Below are 23,151 nucleotides of genomic sequence, written 5' to 3'. Positions count from 1 at the left end.
GGTGTGCAGTAGATCTGTACCAGTACAGAGGGATCGGTCAACAAGTAATATATGTTTCAGTAAGATTGGATTTTTAGCATTCAAAGCAATGGTTATGAACTGTACTGCAGGGATGGAACGTAAGTCGCAGAAAATGTAGTTTGTGGTGGCAGCTGCAGAGAGGTATTTGGGTGTGAGAGACTTGACATCAGAAGAGTTACATGGTGTGTTAAGTGGTGGTGTCCCATCCTTTCAAGATGTGGACCCGAGGTAGGACTAAATGCATTTAAATAGTGGAGTAGGGTGGTGTTATTTTTTTGTGAGTGTAGTGTTAGATGGTAGAGTATTTGTTCATATATATTTTTTAAGCAAAGTATAAGGGAGTTGTACTCCAGTCTAGTAGGTGGCAGTAATGAAACATTTATTGGATGCCAACCGCCGTTAAACCTCAAAGAAGCAGCTACTCTCGCGATGTCGCGTATCAACGCGTTCAATTGCCGTGACGAACATCAAATATTGTCGGTGCACAGCTGCCAGGCTTGGTTGATTGGCATCCTTCTCCACACGGTCAGCTACAAACCATAAACAAAATGACAAGTGAGTATATCCGATGATTATTATATTTATTATGATTGTGTTACTTGGCTAACGTTGTTTGTTGGTAGTTTGGCTAGCTACGCATCTCACTTTCTTGGCCTGTCAAGCAATGCCATCAGACAACGTGACGTTATGTTTGAAATGTTTAAGTCAAACGTTAGCTAGTCTAACATGGTTTTGAAGTTAGCATACTTAAAAAAACATTAATAGCATGAAGTGTAGCTATACTTTTCCCATTTATTACCTGATAACAAGGCTCTAATTTGAGGGTGGGTATGTGAAACGTTCCAACAGGAATCTCTACCAAAAACGATGTAAATAAGGTTGCCAACAAACGCATACGTGTCGAGTTGATGCCTATTCGGCAGCTAGTTAGGTGAATTGATCATGCTACTTTGTATGAGTTGTTTGTTGGCAACCTTGTACTTTACGACGTTTTTGGAACCGATTCTTGTTGGAACGTTCCACAGATTTTACCCACCCCTGATGTGTAGGAAACAAGCTAACGTTAGCATGCTAGCTACACATACTGTAGCTAGTAGAATATGTATACAAATATTTGGTCGTTAGCTGCCTAGTAAGTTAAACCCTCAAGTGCCAAGCACAATAACAAACATTTATATTAACTATTAGGTTAGCTACCAAAATGTCAACGTACATAGTTGTAGGAGGCACTAGATGGCCACTAAGAAATAAATGTACATGCTGTCTAGACTAGGCACGCGCCAGTCCGCATGTTGATTTTGTACATACACACCAGACGCGATCTAGACATGCAGGTTTAAATATCAAAACTAACTCTGAACCACAACTATATTAGTTTGGGGACAGGTCGAAACACATGAAACATTCAGCTAGCTTGCTGTTGCATTGCGTTATTTTACCTGACAAGGTCATTTTCCTGGATCTTTGGGTCACACAATCATGTTCTCTACTCCTATATATAATCCAGATAAAATGGTTAAGTTTCTACGAACTGTATGAATGTTTCATTTCGACCTGTCACCAGAATATGTAAATTAGTTGATTAAGCGTTTTGATATTTCGGCAGGGTAGCCTAGTGGTTAGAGCGTTGGACTAGTAACCTGAAGATTGCAAGTTCAAACCCCCGAGCTGACAAGGTACGAATCTGTCGTTCTGCAGGCAGTTAACCCACTCACTGTTCCTAGGCCGTCATTGAAAATAAGAATTTGTTCTTAACTGACTTGCCTAGTTAAATAAAGGTAAAATAAAAAATTCAATTTAATGGACAAAATAAGCATATGCCGGGCGTAGTGGGCATGCAATGCTTTGAGTTGCTGAGTAAACACCTTAGCCTGATTTTAACACCTGATTTTTAAACTCAGTTTCACAATTCCTGACATTAAATCCTAGTAAAAATCCCTGTCTTAGGTCAGTTAGAATCAACACTATTTTAAGAATGTGGAATGTCAGTGATTTATTTCAGCTTTTATTTCTTTCACCACATTCCCAGTGGGTCAGAAGTTTACATACACTCAATTAGTATTTGGTAGCATTGCCTTCAAATTGTTTAACTTGGGTCAAACATGTCAGGTAGCCTTCCACAAGCTTCCCACAAGAAGTTGGGTGAATTTTGGCCCATTTCTCCTGACAGAGCTGGTGTAACTGAGTCTGGTTTGTAGGCCTATTTTTCCCCGCACACGCTTTTTCGGTTCTGCCCACACATTTTCTATAGGATTGAGGTCCGGGCTTTGATGGCCACTCCCAATACCTCAAATTTGTTGTCCTTAAGCCATTTTGCCACAACTTTAAAAGTATGCTTGGGGTCATTGTCCATTTGAAAGACCCATTTGCAACCAAGCTTTAACTTCCTGACTGTCTTGATGTTGCTTCAATTTATCCAACATTTTTCTTCATGATGCCATCTATTTTGTCTAGTGTACCAGTCCCTCCTGCAGCAAAGCACCCCCACAACATGCTGCCATCCCCATGCTTCACGGTTGGGATGGTGTTCTTCAGCTTGCAAGCATCCCGTTTCCCCCGAAATACAACAATGGTCATTATGGCCAAACAGTTATATTTTTGTGCAGTTGCAAACTGTGGTCTGGCTTTTTTTATGGTGTTTTTGGAGCAGTGGCTTCCTTGCTGAGCGGCCTTTCAGGTTGTCGATTAGGACTCATTTTTACTGTGAATAGACACTTCTGTACCCATTTTCTCCAGCATCTTCACAAGGTCCTTTGCACTTTCCGCACCAAAGTACGTTCATCTCTTGGAGACAGAACGCGTCTCCTTCCTGAGCGGTATGACGGCTGCATGGTGTTTATACTTGCGTACTATTGTTTGTACAGATGAACGTGGTACCTTCAGGCATTTGGAAATTGCTCCCAAGGATGAACCAGACTTGTGGAGGTCCACAATTTTCTTGGCTGATTCCTTTTGATTTTCCCATGATGTCAAGCGTAGAGTTTGAAGGTAGCCCTTGAAATACATCCACTTGACGCCTATCAGAAGCTTCTAAAGCCATGATTGTTTTCTGGAACATGTCCTAACTGACTTTCCAAAACATTTGTGGAGTGGTTGTAAAACGAGTTAAGGACTCCGACCAAGTGTATGTAGACTTCAACTGTAGCTAGCTGTGTACTCACTACTCAGTAACTTAAATTGACAGTACACTCATTGATTTTCTCAGGGGGAAATCAGCGTGACCTTGCTCGTGCTAAAAATGCCAAAAAGCAAGGGAATGACAAGGGAAAGAAGGCAGATGATGGCATGTCTGCTGCTGCGAGGAAGCTTAGGTAAGTCATGCGCAATAAAGTCAATTCTAACTAGTTTGGCTATTAGGACGTTTCTGGTATAGTAAGGAGTTGTCCACAGTTAAGACAAGCCTGAGGACCAGATGTTGAATTGTCAGGCTGAAGTTAAAGTTCAACCTTCACAAGCAAGAATGCTAAATAAAATCAATACCAGTTGTCTGTGTGGATGGTCCTTCTACAGGTTGGAATGCGAGACTATATCCACAGGAAAGTATAATTAAATCAACTTATCAAAGCGCTGGTAGTGCATTGATGTATCACCTGAAGCATGTGCACTAGACGCATGCATACTTGCACGTATTTACATGGTTCTGCACAGGCTTCAGGTGATAAACACTACTAGTGCTTTGAAAAGTGAATGTAATATTTTCCGGTGGATATGTCATATCTGCACAAGGACAAACTGCATTATTCATTTTATTCAACATTGTCTTGTAGAGCTTCAACATTTTCCAAACATGACATTGACAGACTGATACCTTCGGTTCAGTCTGACCACTCATTTCATTTGTCTTCCTTAGGGATGCAGAGATAATGCAACAGAAGCAGAAAAAAGCCAGTGACCCGAAGCCGAGTGACGAGAAAGCCAAATAGCAGCAGGATACAGAACCCAAACTACCATTCTCAAATATCAAGATGTTACCTATTGATTCGTTTTTTTTGTCCCATGCTCTGGGGTACAAAACCAGTTAAATTTTTGGTGGTTGTACTGTAGTTTGAGAAATTCATGGTTTTGAATGACTAATGCTTAAGCCTATTTCAAAAGGTCTAATGTTAAATCAGTATTTACAATGTAAAGAACAAGAAATTCAGACTCCACAACAATCCTGTATTTTTGTATTCCCTCCTAGATTTTAAATAACGCAACTAGTGGTTTTGTTTATTCTTACTTTTTATATTAAGGATTGGCATACAGTGCTGATGAAATAAATTAAAGGATTTATTCTAACAAATTATAATTCACACCTGTACAGAAACTTTAATCAATAAAAATACAATTAGCAAACATGAAAGAAAGCACCAATGTAAAATGTGATTAATTTCTGCATGTTTCTAACCACAGCAGTCTCTAGACTGAGCTAAAACTTAACTGCTTTTCAATGTCAATTCCTGAGAGATGTACAACAGTCCCATTTATAATACGTTCAGGAGAGTCCAGAACTAATACATTTATCAGGAGTTGACTATTGCTAAAGATCGGACTATGTAGATTCAAATACGAATTAGACATACATTTAGCTAACTTTACAGTCCTGTTATACATATTTAGCTACGCTGTGGTGCTAAAATAGAGCCCCTAGACTCCAGTCAGATGCATTTCCCTCTGGTGATGAGTCTCCATGGTTATACTCTGCAGCAGTTAGCTTTCTTTGGACCACTTAAACTCAACTTCACCTGTGATTCTGATTGCCGTCTCAGTTGCACATTTTTCTTAACTTCTCTGTTTGGGGGGGGGGGGGGAAGGAAAGTTCTTAGTTAAAGTTTAGGTATTCACGGTAGGGAAGTGGATGGGAAGGGGGTTTTACAATTCTTACCTTGCCAGGTGAAGTACAGCTTCCACTACATTAGTTCCAGCTTTGGCACTAGTTTCACAGAACAGGGCATTGTATGTCTGAAACATATGGTAATATTGTGATTAATATTTAGTTGATAGACCCATGAACATCTTATTTTGACTGGTAAAGAGAGGTTGTACTCTAGCCAGCCTTTCCCCGTCGACAGTGCTGACACAGCTTCCCTCCGGTCGATCTTCCCGCAGGTCCACTTTGTTCCCAATCACACACATTGGGAGTTGCTCATCCCTAGATTCCTGGGATAACAAGGGCAGTTCGTTCTTTAAGTTGCAGATTTGGCTGAAAGCCGTGTTAAAGCCCAAAGTTGTCACGCCACGGCTTTCCGCCAAATACTGCTAAGACCGTTACGGCCTCAAAATAAATTCTGCCTATAACACACCCGTTTAGTAAATATTTTGGAATCCCATTCCAAGTTATTTAAATCCCATGGACCATTAAACCCCTTAACTGTGACTGGTACCTGAATCTCTCCCATCCACTCTCTGACATTAAGGAAGCTGCTCTCAGAAGTGACATCATACAGCAGTAAGACTCCATGGGCTTTACGGAAGTAAGACCTGGCAATACTGCGAAACCTACAGGAACAGGGAAATCCCATTTTGCTATTGACATTACATGATCTTTTGGAATCTGTGCAGCACTTCAGATTAACAGCCACATCCACCAAGGACACATTATGGGACCACACCTTTAAGGCTTTTAGTATGTCAATGCAGAAGCCACAGCAAGAGGTATTTATTTTTTGCTTGGCAGCTCAACTAAAAATGGTATGACTATTTTAAGTCAGTCCAGCATTTGTTTAATTAGAGCAACACCATAAGGACTGTAACCAAGGCTTTTAGAATGTAAATGTACACAAACATACCTCTCTTGTCCTGCAGTATCCCATATCTGGAGGTTAGTTTTTTCTCCATCCACCAACATCTTCTTGATTTGGAAATCAACTCCTAAGAACAACATTATGTAATGGTAATGCACTTTCTGCATTAATTATAACATTACAAAATTGTACTTACCCAAAGTCGTCTGAATGTCTCCCCTGAACTCATTGAGACTCAACCTCAATAGAAAACTGGACTTCCCTGATCCTGCATCTCCCGCCAAAACTAACCGGTACATGGGAGCAGGGCCACCAGTGTCAACAATGTCTGCATCGGTTGGCTGAGGACCAAGTAGCATCACATAGTTATGAAGAATAATACAGATATGCAAGCAGCATATGCCAATTCCACATAAGTCTCCCAATACAAATGTCTTACGGAATCTCAGCTCATTGCCTTACCTTTATGGGGAAAGCAGACAAGCGTCTCCGGATGGACGAAGCAATAGCGAGAGTTTTTCTGGGAGATACAGACAGTGTTGCCCGACTTACTTCTGATTTCACGTCTGATATCTGGTGCAGAAATAGGTAAATTCATGTATTAGCATGTGACACATACTAATAAAAATAGTTGGTCAAACCTTTCGGTCACCCTTACCTCAATGTCTGAGGGCACATATGAATAACTCTGGTGTACGGTTTCTGTCGAGACGTCACTGTCAGACTCGCTGCCTGAGCTTTCAGCGTCCATAGGCAGGGACACACCACTGTCCAGGTATCTATCAGCCCAGCTGGCTACATGGGAGTAGGTCCTTTTACTGGAGTCCACAGCTGTGTTCTCTCCCCCTGAACTGGACCAAAAATAATGAAAAAATAAACACGAGTTAAGTGGTCAATTCACATCAATCAATAGGTCCAGATTTCTAGGATAACAATATAGTATGTGTACTTTATAAGTGTGCTTTGTCGAACTGGCTTCATTCTTCGAGCTGCGATTTCATTGTCGGGGGATAGCTGTGGGGAGATTTGTAACACTTTTGTAAACAAAGAGAAACTAAAGCAGTGTGTTATCAATGCTATATAAAAGTAAATATAAGGGGAAATGTGAGTCTACCTTCAGTGAAAACAACCAAGACTTACCCTCTTACTTGATGCCACATCGTTGATTAATGCAGAGTGCAAATCATCATTGCAGTCATACAGCTTTTTGTTCATGACCCTAATAGGAAGGAGTCAATGTGGAGAACACGTCATATGCTTTACTAATCTTTTAGCCTGTCACCTTCCATTAACAATGAGCATAAGATGTGCACTGCACGGATGTTCATGCATGACTTCAATACAGCAAAAACAATCGTCATGAAAGGGCATACTAACCAACAATCGGATCAGACAGACTTACTGGAGTATTTCAATGTGACTGGAGTAGGACTGGTATTCTATAACCATTTTTTTCAGGTCATCACTTTCTCTGTGAAAACAAATTGACAAATGCAACATGTGTGCCCTGTAATCAACAGAGTTGGACTTGATCCATTTGACCTGAGAATGAAGTCTGATCTCACCTCTCATGTTGAAGTTTCTGGTCTGCATAAATGTTCTTCAGCTTGTCCATCTCTACCTGCAGAATGGAGATGTTTGTCTGAGCTTTGATGAGCGAAGTCCGTAACTGCTCATTTTCCTGAGGAGAGCATGGAGAACATTACTAGAAAGTGTACAAGAAATAATGTCAATGGAACTCAAGATAGTTGTCCATCTTCAATTGATCCAACGTACCAGAGACAGTTCACATATTTTGTGGTGTAGTTTGTCAACATCCTGCCTGGAATTGTTGAGTTCAGATTCATCTTGGCACTAAAATGAAAATGTTTCTATTTATTTCACATGAATCATAAATGTGGTTATGCGTCACCTGAAATCACATTCACACTTAAGACTACCTGAAACGAGGTAAATAGAGAAGTGTAAAAGGATAAGACTGGAAAATATTTAAAAAACGGTTTCAAAAGGAATGACACCTACCTTCAACAACCTGTCCACAGCAGTATGTAGATCTGCCACTTCATTATCATGCCTTCTCTGGAGTGTATCCATGACTCCCTCCATTTTCTTAAGCTCCTACAGACATGAAACCCAAGGAGAGAACTTTACTCATTGGCTCTGGAAAAAAAAAGGGGGGAGCTTTCACAAAACTATATAGGGGGGGCTTTTGTAAGAGTTTGAGCTTGCTGTTCTCCCTCTACCACATGAGGATAAACACCTGTGCAGAGGCAAAGAGGAGTGTCCCTGGCCTAGCCCCGCTCTTGAAATAAACTGTTTAATCTTTATTTCCAACAACTATACATTCAGAAACTATTGAGACCTTGACTTTTTCCACATTTTGTTGTGTTACAGCCTTAATCTAAAATGGATGAATGTTTTCCCCCCTGTCAATCTACACACAACACTCCATAGTGACAAAGAAACAATTTGAGGAGTAAAACAGTGGGCTGACATTCCCTTTTTATGTATGCATCGTAGGCAGGCCCACAATTTTAGCCATGCAGGTCCCATTTTGGCCGTGCGTAAAACCCCCTCCATGATGGAAGCTACGTGTCCATGCCCATCATGAAACCAGCGATGAGAACCTTGGTGAACACCGTTGAACCTCGTGACGCGTAAAACTGGCTTGTTTTACGTTTCATATGTTCAAAACACAAGCCCTCCCTTAGGCCTACTATAATGAAGGCTGGTTCAACAGCCATGCCTGTCATAATTATATTTATGATATTACATGTTTTAATTTAATTCTATTACAAACAATATTATTCAAATGTACCCTCCTGGTTCTATGGTTAAAAAAGTCTGTGGAGTGCATGCTATGCAACTTCTGGAGATGTGTGAATGCGATCTGATCTGTAAGATGGTTGTTCATAAAACAGGTCTAGGTGGGAGCAGTATAACACTTAGTGGACATTCTCCCTTTCTCTTTAGTGCAATTGGAAAGTATTCAGACCCATTTACTTTTACATAGTTACATTACAGCATTATTCTAAAATCTATTAAATCAGTTTCCCATCAAGCTACACAATGCCCCATAATGACAAAGCAAAAACAGATGTAGGCATTTTTGCAACTTGATTAAAAAGACCCTTCAGTCAGTGCTTTGTTGAAGCACCTTTGACATCCTTGAGACTTTTTTGGGTATGATGCTACAAGCTTGGCACACCTGTATTTGGGGAGTTTCCCCCATTCTTCTCTGCAGATTGTCTCAAGCTGTCAGGTTGGATGGGGAGTGTCGCTGCACAACTATTTTCAGGTCTCTCCAGAGATGTTCGATTGTGTTCAAGTCCGGGCTCTGGCTGGGCCACTCAAGGACATTCAGACACTTGTCCCAAAGCCACTCCTGTTGTGTCTTGGCTGTGTGCTTAGAGTCACTGTCCTGTTGAGGGTGAACCTATACCCCAGTTTTAAGTTAAGTTATCCTTCATGCTCCGTTCATTTTCCCTCTCGATCCTGACGATACTCCCAGTTCCTGCCACTGAAAAAACATCCCCACAGCATGATGCTGCCACTACGCTTCACTGTAGGGATGGTTCCAGGTTTCCTCCAAAGAGTTCAATCTTGGTTTAAAGAATCTTGTTTCTCATGGTCGTAGAGTCCTTTAGTTAACTTTTGTCAAACTCCAAGAAGGCTGTCATGTGCCTTTTACTGAAGAGTGGCTTCCATCTGGCCACTCTACCATAAAGGCCTGATTGGTGGAGTGCTGCAGAGATTGTTGTCCTTCTGGAAGGTTCTCCCATCTCCACAGAGGAAATCTAGAGCTCTGTCAGAGTGACCATCGGTCACCTCCCTGAACCAAGGCCCTTCTCCCCAGATTGCTCAGTTTGGCCTGGTGGCCAGCTCTAGGAAAAGTGTTGGTGGTTCCAAACTTCCATTTAAGAATGATGGCCGCTGTGTTCTTGGGGACCTTCAATGTTTCAGAAATGTGTTGGTACCCTTCCCCAAATCTGTGCCGACACAATCCTGTCTCGGAGCTCCACTGACAATTCCTTCGACCTCATAGCTTGGTTTTTGCTCAGATATGCACCGTCAGCTGTGGGACCTTAGAGTTGTGTGCCTTTCCAAATCCTGTCCAATCAAGTTGTAGAAACATCAAGGATGATCAATGAAAACAGGATGCACCTGAGCTCAATTTCGAGTCTCATAGTAAAGAGTCTGATTACTTATGTAAATGAAAGTATCCATTTTTTGGTTTATTGAAGAGCTCAGTGACTTTCATTGTGGCACCGTCATAGGATGCCACCTTTCCAACAAGTCAGTTCATCAAATTTTGCCCTGCTAGAGCTACCCTGGTCAATTGTAAGCGCTGTTATTGTGAAGTGGAAACGTCTAGGAGCAACATCGGCTCAGCCACAAAGTGGTAAGCCACACAAGCTCACAGAATGGGACCACAGTGCATAGCGCGTAAAAATAGTCTGTCCTCGGTTGCAACACTCACTACAGAGTTCCAAACTACCTCTGGAAGCAACGTCAGCACATTAACTGTTTGCCGGGAGCGTCATGAAATGGGTTTCCATGGCCGAGCAGCCGCACACGAGCCTAAGATCACCATGCGCAATGCCAAGCATCGGCTGGATTGGTGTAAAGCTCGCCGCCATTGGACTGAAGCGTTCTTTAGAGTGATGACTCACTTCACCATCTGGCAGTCCGACGGAGTAATATGGGTTTTGCGAATGCCAGGAGAACGCTACCTGCCCCAATGCAGTTCCATCTGTAAAGTTTGGTGGATGAATAATGGTCTGGGGCTGTTTTTCATGGTTTTGGTAGGAACCTTAGTTCCAGTGAAGGGAAATCTTAAATGTTATGACATTCTAGATGATTCTGTGCTTCCAACTTTGTGGCAACAGATTGGGGAAGGCCCTTTCCCATTTCAGCATGACAATGCCCCTGTGCACAAAGTGAGGTCCATACAGAAATGGTTTGTTGAGATTGGTGTGGAAGAACTTGACTGGCCTGCACAGAGCCCTGACCTCAACCCCGTCAAACACCTTTGGGATGAATTGTAACACCGACTGCAAGCCAGGTCTTATCACCCAACATCAGTGCCTCACTAATGCTCTTGTGGATGAATGGAAGCAACTCCCCGCAGCAATGTTCCAACATCTAGTGTTAAGTCTTAGAAGGGTGGAGGCTGTTATAGCAGCAAAGGGGGGGGGGGGGGGACAAACTCCAAATTAATGCCCATGACTTTGGAATGAGATGTTCGACCAGCACGTGTCCACAAACTTGGTCGTGTAGTGTACCACATGCCCCATTATAACCTGGGTGGTTTGAGCCCTGAATTCTGATTGGCTGAAAGCCATGGTATATCAGACTGTATACCACCGGTATGACAAAACATTTAGTTTTACTGCTCTAATTACAGTGGTAACCAGTTTATAATCACAATAAGGCTCCTCGGGGGGTTGTGGTATATGGTCAATATGGCAAAGGGCTGTGTCCTAGTACTCCACGTTGCAGAAGAACAGCCCTTAACCATTGTATATTGGCCATATATCACACCTCAGGCCTTATTGCTTAAATAAACCCTATTTAATTCTCATTCTTTATACATTTGAAGGTATGTTTTCAATGCATTCTTAATGACTCAGCTCAAGTTATTTGCTTGCCATGTTTGTTTTAACAGTTTTACATAGCGAATTAGCACTGTACTACGCTGACAACCTACCTCTTCTCTCACCCTGTCCACGACACGGGAAAGCTGCTGCTGCATGTCCTCCTCCAGCTCTGCCGACTGACTTGTGTTGAGCTCCTCTGTTCTGTCGGCACACAGAGATGCATACCATTTACATGTCTGCCCTGGATGCCGTCAATGACAATACAACTGCCCAAATACTAGTTCAGCAAAAGGGACGAGTCAGAAAATCTGGTTTGCAAGGCTTCAAAAAACAGCAACACGGCACACAGAAGTAGACCTTTTGGTTCCAATCACATCTGGTCTATTTGTATCAATTGCCCATGTTTTCTCATCTAGTAGTCTACTATGAGTAGGCAGGACTTACTACTCAGTTAAATGTGTTCTGTCATAATCAGGTGACAACACTTGGTCCAGCCAGTCATGAGTCAGCACATATCAAAGCTGCAGGCTAAGGTTAAATCTAGACTTGGTGTCCTCTATTGTAAATCACTCCTCTTTCACCTCAGCTGCCAAACTAACCCTGATTCTGCTGACCATCCTACCCATGCTAGACTAAGGAGACGTAGTTTATAGATTGGCAGGTAAGGGTGCTCTCAAGCGGCTAGATCTTTACCATTCAGCCATCCGATTTGCCACCATTGGTGGGCTCCCGAGTGGTGCAGTCTAAGACACTGCATCTCAGTGCTAGAGGCAAAACTACAGACCCTGGTTCGATACCAGGCTATCACAACCGGCCGTGATTGGGAGTCCCATAGGGTGGAGCACAATTGGCCCAGTGTCGTCCGGGTCAGACCGTCAATGTAAATAATAATTTGTTCTTTATTTAACTAAGCAAGTCAGTTAAGAACAACTTCTTATTTACACCGACGGCCTAGGAACAGTGGGTTAACTGCCTTACTCAGGGGCAGAAAATATTTTTACCTTGTCAGCTTGAGTCGATCCAGCAACCTTTCGGTTACTGGCCCAACGCTCTAACCACTAGGCTACCTGCTGCCTTAACCAACGTGCTTAGTTAAATAAATAAAATAGGACACATCACTGCACTCCATACTCCTCTGTAAACTGGTCATCTCTGTCTACCAGTCACAAGACCCACTGGTTGATGCTCATTTATAAAACCCTCTTAGGCCTCACTCCCCCCTATCAGAGATATCTACTGCAGCCCTCGTCCTCCACATACAACACCCATTCTGCCAGTCATTCTGTTAAAAGTCTCCAACACACATCCCTGGGTAGCTCCTCTTCAGTTCGCTGCAAGAAACAAACTGGACAGTTCTCAATCTCTTCATTCAAAGGCTCAACCATGGACACTCTTACTGAATGTTGTGGCTGCTTCACCATGTATTATTGTCTCCATCTTCTTGCTGTTGTCTGTTCCCAATGTTTGTACCATGTTTTGTGCTGCTATCATGTTGCTACCATGTGTTATCTGTTGCTGCCACGCTGTTGTCGTTTTAAGGCTCTCTTTATGTAATGTTTTGTGTGTTTTGTCCTATATTTTTAATCCCCAGCCCCCGCAGGAGGCCTTTCGCCTTTTGGTAGGCCATCATTGTAAATAAGAAATTGTTCTTAACTGACTTGACTAGTTAAATAAAGGTTAAATCAAATAAATGGAGACCACAGGTGCACAAGACTGAGCTCTGCATAGTTTAAGATTTAATGAATGGCAAAATGATTAGTAAACATCTATGTGTGTCAGAATTTGGGTTTTTACAGGCACATTCATTTGCATAAATGAAGGGGATAGGCCTGAATCGAAATATATGAAGGGACAACTCAGTTTACAAGGAGATAACGGAGATCAGGCAGAGCAACTCATTTAAGACGTCCTACCTACTTGAGAAATGGCAGCTGGGGTGAAATGCAGTCTCTGGACCGCAAAACCAACTCCCCCCCCCCCCCCCTCTATGGTTATAATTCAGTAGTTGGAAACATGCAATTGTGTGATGATCAGCTTACTGTGGGATGCATAGGTTACTGGCACAATCAATACTCACATTTGTAAAAGTAAACTGATTAGGAGCATATGCATGCTCTTGATTGGATCATTGTTGCATGATACCCCACAACATGAACATTAGATATGTGTATCCAGTAACAGACAAATAAATTATCGAATTAACTGAAAATGGTCCATTCCTTAGGAACCTAATGCGAGCGAGACGATAACATATTCAGGTAATACATTTGGTAGATTATTTCTTCCACCCCTTGTGGAATCTGACAAGTTATGCTGCTATGACTGAATCTACCTTCTGAAACTGGTTTCCACCTGCTCACTCTCAAGTCTGCGTTCCTTGCTCTCACTGACAAGAGCATCAACAAGTCCCTCATAATGTTGCAACAAGAGAGGTTCTGAGGTGGAGTAAATGGCTTGGTACAGCTCAGCCAATTGATCACACAGTCTGAAATAGAAGAAATAGACAATGGACAACAGTCATTTCTAAATTGTACATATTTAGACAAATCTGGGGGATGAACTAAAATCTACATATTGCATGCAGTCTACTAGAGCAGGTCCACATTTGTCAAACTATTCACACCAACCAACCACCAGAAATACTTACCTTCCCGAGAGGTGACCTGTCGCATCGTCAAGCCTGCTCTGGAACTCGTCCCAAGGACTCCCTTGACTTTGAGGAGAAGCCCCAAAAGATGCGAAATCCAACGTTGCTGAAACCTCTTGAAACCGAGAGGAGAACTTGCTGTAATTGATACATCCATCTGCACTAGCACCGAATTTGTTGAATAAAGTTTTGATTTCGTCGTCAGGCACATTGAGTTCTCGACAAACAACCGCAAAGTCTTCGTATTCAATCACACCAGACCTGTTAATGTCACACGCTGAAAACAGTCTCTCGAGGCTGGGTCTGTCCATGGCTCCGTATTTCGAGTTTAAAAGTTACAAGGGAAATAATACCTTGTGTAAAATAAGATCGATAGACTAGCAACAGCTTGGACCATTTGATCCCCACCTTATCCAGCACCAGCGGTCAAAATCTTCGCCAAGACACGAACCAGAGTTGAGAATTGGAGGTGGTAATACTTTCCCCACGCTAATTATGAACTCTATTCACTGCCATACAATCAAAAGGCCACTGATTGGCCATACAATCAAAAGGCCACTGATTGGCTCAGCTGGCCCGAAATGGCCGACACTGCACATGCGTACCACACTTGTGTTACGTTCATGGCCTAGTGGGAAGTTACCATATACGACTGAGGAAATTACATGTAAACGCCCTCCGACCTGGTAATTACTAGTAGGAAACTTGTCTAGGAAGAAATGTAACATTTATACAACGGGTGGGTCTAATCCTGAATGATGATTGGTTAAAACCGCATTCCAGCTGGTGTCTATTCCACAAGTTACCACAGGCTAAATCTATGACATTAAAATGCCTATTTACTCTGTTCCATCTGACTGCACAATCCACTGTCTCATCTGCCCAGCCAGGCAATTTATAAACTTGATCTCCTCTATCAAAAGCATCTAGACATTATCTCACATTTCTTTTTAGACTAACATTTAATTTTCAACAGCGGAGATTTGTATAAACGTTGCTGTCTGTCTCTCCGACATTTGCAACATTGTTTCAATATTCAAATTCGATCTCCAGCTGCCTCATAGTAATGCACGTGTCGGGATGAGACAGGCAGGCAGGGTTTCTCAGCCAGTCAAAATCATGAATCAGTTGGCATCATTTTTATGGATATTTACAAAGAAATGTCAATTCAAAAAATGTCAAACAAAACGACAGATGGTTTGCAGTCTTTCCAGCTTCAGTTTGAAGTTATTGTGTTAGCTGTGTTGTTGGCTAGCTCCTCTGAACAACATTGTCCTGACCAGTAAGCACATTTTCTATGCCAGGCGAAATCGCGCACCATTAGCTCAGTGTTATGGATGTATCCCAAAAAATATCAAAAGAAAACAGCTTAAACAAATGTAAATGCAGCTACTTTGCTGTTATTCTGGCTTTTTGACGTGACTGTAAGATAGCCGCAGTTGGCTAGCTAGCAAAATAAGGTATACCGTTGCCAGCCAGTGTGGCAATTGCACATTTAGAATGAACGACTGGGTCTCGCGTCCATAGATACAGAACAAAAAGACTGAGGACTGGTTTGCATCTCTGGCGGCATGTATCCTAGTGTTTAGAGCATTGGGCCAGAAACCCCGAACTGACAAGGTAAAAATCTGTTGTTCTGCCCTTGAACAAGGCAGTTAACCCACTGTTCCTAGGCTGTCACTGTAAATAAGAATTTGTTCTTAACTGACTTGCCGAGTTAAATAAAGGTTAAAATAAAAAATAAAACTGAACCAAAATAAAACTGATCGACCAGCCAGCTTGGGGAGCAACCCTAGATTTGTGTCGGGACTATATCTTGTGGAAGAATGAAATAGTATGCATAAATTCATCAAAATAACGTTTTTTTAATGAAAATATGTCAAATATTATTTGAATATGCTGATACAAGTGATAATGCCCTCGAAGCCGGTGTTTGGAGGATATATTGGCATGGTTTGCCAGCCCTCAACTTCGCCTCGGCCTAACAACACCCATCCCAAACACCGGCTTTGAGGGCATTATCACTTAATTCAAATAGTAGGCTTTATGATGTATTTGCACAGCCAGGGAGGTTCTTGTTTTATCCATTGATAGGATGTGGCAAGGATCCTACCTATAACCACAGTTTTTGTACAAGTAAAGTCATAGCATATCATTTTGTTTTTACTACAGCTTTGAGGGGAATTTAAGTTTAGGTACAGTTGTATGAATGCCGTCATCATTTGTTTGTTGGACATGATTTTTTTGTGTTGGTAAAATAATAACATGAGAAATGGCGGTGGAAACTCCTTTATGCGTATATCTTGATATCATATCGAAGTAAACTTGGAGTCACGCGATGGTGTATGGTGTGTGGGCCTTCCACTACCACCACTCTGGAAACAATGCAGTTTATCAAGCTACAGATGAAATAAGGTATGATGAACTTGGCAGGGTAGTGAAGTGGATGGTGATGTTGAAGCTACAGATGAAATTAGGTATGATGAACTTGGCAGGGTAGTGAAGTGGATGGTGATGTTGAAGCTACAGATGAAATTAGGTATGATGAACTTGGCAGGGTAGTGAAGTGGATGGTTATGTTGAAGCTACAGATGAAATGAGGTATGATGAACTTGGCAGGGTAGTGAAGTGCATGGTGATGTTGAAGCTACAGATGAAATGAGGTATGATGAACTTGGCAGGGTAGTGAAGTGCATGGTGATGTTGAAGCTACAGATGAAATGAGGTATGATGAACATGGCAGGGTAGTGAAGTGCATGGTGATGTTGAAGCTCCTTTTCAATAAATATTAAGGGTCTGATTCTGGTGACATTATTTTTATTTCACCTTTATTTAACCAGGTAGGCCAGTTGAGAACAAGTTCTCATTTACAACTGCGACCTGGCCAAGATAAAGCAAAGCAGTGCGACAAAAACAACACAAAGTTACACATGGGATAACCAAACGTACAGTCAATAACACAATAGAACAATCTGTATACAGTGTGTGCAAATGAAGTAAGGAGGTAAGGCAATAAATAGGCCAATAGTGGTGAAGTAATTACAATTTACACTGGAGTGATATATGTGCAGATAGAAATGCTGGTGTGCAAAAGAGCAGAAAAACAAAAACAAATATGGGGATGAGGTAGGTAGTTGGTTGAATTGGTTATTTACAGATGGGCTGTGTACAGCTGCAGCGATCGGTAAGCTTCTCTGACAGCTGACCCTTAAAGTTAGTGAGGGAGATATGTCTAAGTTTTTGCAATTCGTTCCAGTCATTGGCAGCAGAGAATTGGAAGGAAAGGCAGCCAAAGGAGGTGTTGGCTTTCGGGATGACCAGTGAAATGTGCAGAGCTGTTGGCCGGGGTTGGGGTAGCCAGGTGGAAAGCGTGGCCAGCCGTAGAGAAATGCTTATTGAAACTCTCAATTATCATGGATTTATCAGTTGTGACAGCGTTTCCTAATCTCAGTGCAGTGGGCAGCTGGGAGGAGGTACTCTTATTCTCCATGGGCTTTACAGTGTCCCAACATTTTTTGGAATTAGTGCAGCAGGATGCAAATTTCTTATTGAAAAAGCTAGCCTTTGGTTTCCTAGCTGACAGTGTGTATTGGTTCCTGACTTCTCTGAAAAGTTGCATATCGCAGGGACTATTTGAAGCTAGTGCAGTACGCCACAGGGTGTTTTTGTGCTGGTCAAGGGCAGTCAAGTCTGGAGTGAACCAAGGGCTATATCTGTTCTTAATTCTACATTTTTTTGAAAGGGGAAATCATATTTAAGATGGTGAGGAAAGCACTTTTAAAGAACAACCAGGCATCCTCTACTGACGGGATGAGGATGATATCCTTCGAGGATACCCGGGCCAGGTCGATTAGAAAGGCCTGCTCACAGAAGTGTTTTAGGGAGTGTTTGGCAGTGATAAGGGGTGGTCGTTTGACCTCGGACCCATAACGGACCCATAACGGAATGAAGACAGCAGAGGTGTATTCAGAGGGCAAGTTGGTCAGGTTGATATATATGAGGGTGCCCATGTTTACAGATTTGGGGTTGTACCTGGTAGGTTCCTTCATAATTTGTCTGAGATTGAGAGCATATAGCTTAGATTGTAGGATGGCCGGGGTGTCACGCATATCCCAATTTAGGTCACCTAGCAGTACGAACTCCGACGATAGATGGGGGGCAATCAATTCACATATGGTGTCCAGGGCACAGCTAGGAGCTGAGGGGGGTCTATAACAAGCGGTAACGGTGAGGGACTTATTTCTGGAGAGATGGATTTTTAAAAGCAGAAGCTCGAACTGTTAGAGCATAGACCTGGATAGTATGACAGAACTCTGCAGGCTATCTCTACAGTAGATTGCAATTCCACCCCCTTTAGCAGTTCTGTCTTGACGGAAAATGTTGTAATTGGGGATGGAAATCTCAGAATTTTTGGTGGCCTTCCTAAGCCAGGATTCAGACACGGCTAGGACATCAGGGTTGGCGGAGTGTGCTAAAGCAGTGAATAAAGCAAACTTAGGGAGGAGGCTTCTGATGTTAACATGCATGAACCCAAGGCTTTTACGGTTGCAGAAGTTAGCAAATGAGAGCGCCTGGGGACACACAGGGCCTAGGTTAACCTCTACATCACCAGAGGAATCAAGGAGGAGAAGGATGAGGGTACGGCTAAAGGCTATAAGAACTGGTTGTTTCGTGCTTTGGGAACAGAGAATCAAAGGAGCAGATTTCTGGGCATACAGACAAGGGTATGGTGGAGTGCGAGTACAGTGGGGATAAACCTAGGCATTGAGTGATGATGAGAGACGTTGCATCTCTGGAGGCGCCAGTTAAGCTAGGTGCGGTCTCGCATGTGTGGGGGGTGGGAGAGGGGGGCTATCTGAGGCATGTTGAGCAGGACTAGGGGCTCTGCAGTATAATAAAACAATGAGAGCTGCCCTAAACAACAGTATACAAGGCATATTGTCATTAGAGAGAGGCATACACATCACATGTGTTGGTTGGGAGAGCTAAGACAACAACAGGTGAGACAACAACGGGTAAACAGCTAAGACAACAACAATGGGTAAATGGCGATGAATGGGCAGAGAGGGTCATTTAGCTACACGCAGGGCCTGAGTTTGAGGCTGGGGCCGACAGATAAACAAAATGAAGTACCGTGTTAAGGAACAGTCCAGCAGGCATCTGCTGTGTAGCCGAGTGATCATAGGGTCCAATGAGCAGCAATAGATGAAAAAAGGAGCTGTTCGGTAGTCGATTACTACGCTAGATGAGCGCCATCCAGATGATGATCAATGGTTGACTGCCATTTGACAAATAAAAATATCCATAATAATCTCATCATGTAGACTAGCCTACCCGCACTGTATCTGCAAGCTGTTGGCTACAGCACACTTGCCGAGACCAGAGTAGGCACATTTTCTAGTTCAGCAACAGTTTTTGTGACAAAACCATTGTTAGAGTTGAAAATGCAATGGAAACACATTGAACTTTAGAATATCCATCATTGAAATGTAGATTTCTTGGGTCTCCTGAGTTGCACAGCTGTTTAAGGCACAGCATCTTAGTGCTAGAGGCGTCAATATAGACCCTGGTTCGATTCCAGGCTATATCACATCCGCCTGTGATTGGGAGTCCCATCGGGCGGCGCACAATTGGCCTTGCGTCGTTAGGGTTTGGCTGGGGTCGGCCGTCATTGTAAATAATATTCTTTTCTTAACTGACTTACCTAGTTAAATAAAAAATATATATACTCAGCAAAAAAAAGAAACATCTCTTTTTCAGGACCCTGTCTTTCAAAGATAATTAGTAAAAATCCAAATAACTTCACAGATCTTCATTGTAAAGGGTTTAAACACTGTTTCCCATGCTTCTTCAATGAACCATAAACAGTTAATGAACATGCACCTGTGGAACGGTCGTTAAGACAGCTTACAGACGGTAGGCAATTATGGTCACAGTTATGAAAACTAAGGACACTAAAGAGGCCTTTCTACTGACTGAAAAACACCAAAAGAAAGATGCCCAGGGTCCCTGCTCATCTGCGTGAACGTGCCTTAGGCATACTGCAAGGAGGCAATAAGGACTGCAAATGTTTCCAGGGCAATAAATTGCAATGTCCGTACTGTGAGAAGCCTAAGACAGCGCTACAGGGAGACAGGACGGACAGCTGATCATTCTCGCAGTGGCAGACCACGTGTAACAACACCTGCACAGGATCGGTACATCCGAACATCACACCTGTGGGACAGGTACAGGATGGCAACAACAACTGCCCGAGTTACACCAGGAACGCACAATCCCTCCATCAGTGCTCAGACTGTCCGCAATAGGCTGAGAGGGGCTGAGGGCTTGTAGGCCTGTTGTAAGGCATGTCCTCACCAGACATCACCAGCAACAACGTCGCCTATGGGCACAAACCCACAGTCGCTGGACCAAACAGGACTGGCAAAAAGTGCTCTTCACTGACGAGTCGCGGTTTTGTCTCACCAGGGGTGATGGTCGGATTTGCGTCTATCGTCGGAGGAATGAGCGTTACACCGAGGCCTGTACTCTGGAGTGGGATCGATTTGGAGGTGGAGGGTCCGTCATGGTCTGGGGCGGTGTGTTACAGTATCATCGGACTGAGCTTGTTGTCATTGCAGGCAATCTCAACGCTGTGCATTACAGGGAAGACATCCTCCTCCCTCATGTGGTACCCTTCCTGCAGGTGCAGGCTCATGACCCTCCAGCATGACAATGCAACCAGCCATACTGCTTGTTCTGTGTGTGATTTCCTGCAAGACAGGAATGTCAGTGTTCTGCCATGGCCAGCGAAGAGCCCAGATCTCAATCCTATTGAGCACGTCTGGGACCTGTTGTATCGGAGGGTGAGGGCTGGGGCCATTCCCCCCAGAAATGTCCGGGAACTCGCAAGTGCCTTGGTGGAAGAGTGGGGTAACATTTCACAGCAAGAACTGGCAAGTGTGGTACAGTCAATGAGGAGGAGATGCACTGCAGTACTTAATGCAGCTGGTGGCCACACCAGATACCGACTGTTACTTTTGATTTTGATCCCACCTTTGTTCAGGGACACATTATTCAATTTCTGTTAGTCACATGTCTGTGGAACTTGTTCAGTTTATGTCTCAGATGTTGAATCTTGTTATGTTCATACAAATACTTACACATGTTAAGTTTGCTGAAAATAAACGCAATTGACAGTGAGAGGACATTTCTTTTTTTGCTGAGTTTATTTGGTACTTGAAAACTTAAGCGAAAAAGTACACTTTATGTGCACTATGTCATCACTCACATTTTTTTTAAATCCACAACAAGTATTTTTGGTGGAAACACACCGCTGGTGGGAAAATGCACAACTTTTCTTCATGCGGATTTGAGAATAGTCTCCAATAGGATGGAAACCTATCTTATTTACATTAAAGTAGACGCTTTATCTATTGTCCTTTCAGGTGTGGACTGCACTCTTTATCAAGAATACTTGCCTGCCTGCCATTGTTGCACTGTGTGCAGACTGTAATTAACTCCACCCGACCATGTGATATCCCTAGCCATACTACAGTTCCATACCTTCACTATTGTGACAGAAACACCTCTACTAAAAAAGACAGAACTAAATTATTAACTTATTTGTTTTACATGACAATGCAAAAATTAGGCTCACATAAAGTCTGAACATGTTCCTTGCTGTTCTTCACAGATGTTTTTATAAGAGTCTGGATAAATGCATCAGCAAACACTGTTCTCCACCTTAATGTGACTAATGTGTTGACAGAGGACACAGTCACTAACCACGTTTCCATCCACAGTTTTTATGTGAGTAAAGTCATACCATATATAAGAAATCAAGATGGCTGTGATGGAAACAGGAAGTTTCGGTACAATTTTATAAATGCTGACAGATCATTTGTTTGTTCGACATGGTGGGATCTTTCTGAGTCAGTAAAATTAATTATGCGATAAATTACTGTGGAAATGGTTTTATGCTCCAACATTGATATAATAACCATTATAACAGAGTAAACTTGGAGTCACGCGAATGTAACAGGGTTGGTTATGTTTCCACTTGCCTCTAAAGGAAGGTGTATTAAAATGTTAAGCATTCTTCTTGGTTGGTTCAACTCTGTTGACAATAAGGCGTGTTGTGATTGGCGTCGCATGCAGATAGAGGGAGATGGTGAACGTTAGTTCATGCAAGGGGTAGGTCACGTTCTGAATACTGTTTTCTATTTTCTAATTTACAATGCGTACAAGTTTGCTGTACATTACTAATTTATACATGTGTGGGTATATGGTACCTGTTAGAGATTGAGGGGCTTTCTGGGATGTGCTTTGGCATATGATTGCTGTAAATAAGTGCGTTAGCTAGCATACGCCTATGTAATGGTCACGTAAACCCACTGCTAACACAGTTGTTTTCATGCTACAGATTTTACCATCGACAGCCATCAACATCGTTAAGCCCTGCACAACTAACGTGCTGTTTCCTATTTAACAAAAGATATTTACATATGTTATATTTTGTATTGTATTTTGTTCACCCAGTATGAAAATGTGATGCAAGGAATTTTACTATCGACAGCCATCAACATCGTTAAGCTCTGCACAAATAACGTGCTGTTTCCTATTTAACAACATAAATAAATGCTCAACTGGAACCACTGGCTGGGGTGATTTATTTGGACAAAACACAAGGAGAGTACGATTTACATCTGTTACACTAGTCGGGTAAGCGTGCACTTAATTAGGCTACAGATGAAATACGTTTTGATGAACTTCACAGGGTGGTGAAAGTCAGGGGTGCAACTTTCACATGTCCAGCCCCACATTCTGAAATTGCAATCTTGTAGGCCAGGGATGAGCAACTCCAGTCCTTGGAGACCAGAGTGGTGTCACACCCCCCCCCATCCCTAGCAAACACAGCTGATTCAGCTAATTGCATTCTAACCTGAAGATTATGATTCGTTTATTATTGGAGTCAGGTGTGTTAGCCGAGGCTGGGGGCAAAAGTGTGACACCAATATGGCCCCTGAGGACTGGAGTTTCCCATCCCTGAAGTAAGCTATACCCGCACTGTATCTGCAAGCTGTTGGCAAGAGCAGGCTTTCCCAAATGTGGTCCTGGGGACGGTCCATCCTGGGTGCACGTTTGGGTTTTTGCCCTAGCACTACACAGCTGATTCAAA

At 42.6% G+C, this 23,151-nt stretch overlaps 1 protein-coding gene and 1 pseudogene across 1 annotated transcript; one reads left to right on the top strand and one right to left on the bottom strand.

Moving 5' to 3' along the window:
• Window positions 1–450: 450 nt before the first annotated feature.
• On the top strand, window positions 451–4,182 carry LOC139382139 (small EDRK-rich factor 2-like; annotated as a pseudogene).
• Window positions 4,183–4,694: 512 nt separating this feature from the next.
• Window positions 4,695–14,425, bottom strand: LOC139382123 (ras and EF-hand domain-containing protein-like). The gene is made up of 17 exons (XM_071126043.1): window positions 13,992–14,425; window positions 13,677–13,829; window positions 11,455–11,545; window positions 7,767–7,862; window positions 7,521–7,598; window positions 7,310–7,425; window positions 7,147–7,215; window positions 6,885–6,963; window positions 6,694–6,758; window positions 6,403–6,595; window positions 6,207–6,317; window positions 5,941–6,085; window positions 5,790–5,871; window positions 5,385–5,499; window positions 5,047–5,160; window positions 4,886–4,962; window positions 4,695–4,791 (listed from the first exon to the last, which is right to left on the bottom strand). Exons 1-17 carry the CDS (start codon window positions 14,300–14,302, stop codon window positions 4,695–4,697), a joined length of 1,992 nt encoding a protein of 663 aa, XP_070982144.1. The 5' UTR covers window positions 14,303–14,425.
• Window positions 14,426–23,151: the final 8,726 nt, after the last annotated feature.

Source organism: Oncorhynchus clarkii, chromosome 2, assembly GCF_045791955.1.
Source record: "Oncorhynchus clarkii lewisi isolate Uvic-CL-2024 chromosome 2, UVic_Ocla_1.0, whole genome shotgun sequence".
NCBI classification, from domain to species: domain Eukaryota; kingdom Metazoa; phylum Chordata; class Actinopteri; order Salmoniformes; family Salmonidae; genus Oncorhynchus; species Oncorhynchus clarkii.
This window is presented reverse-complemented; position numbering and strand designations above follow the sequence as displayed.

Excerpts from the sequence above, each read along its gene's own strand:
- LOC139382123 (XM_071126043.1), bottom strand. The coding sequence starts at position 14,302 with ATGGACAGACCCAGCCTCGAGAGACTGTTTTCAGCGTGTGACATTAAC. Across the intron at positions 7,426-7,520 it reads AAATATGTGAACTGTCTCTG|GAAAATGAGCAGTTACGGAC; the intron begins GTACGTTGGATC and ends TGCTCTCCTCAG. Across the intron at positions 6,596-6,693 it reads CGACAAAGCACACTTATAAA|TTCAGGGGGAGAGAACACAG; the intron begins GTACACATACTA and ends TTTTTGGTCCAG.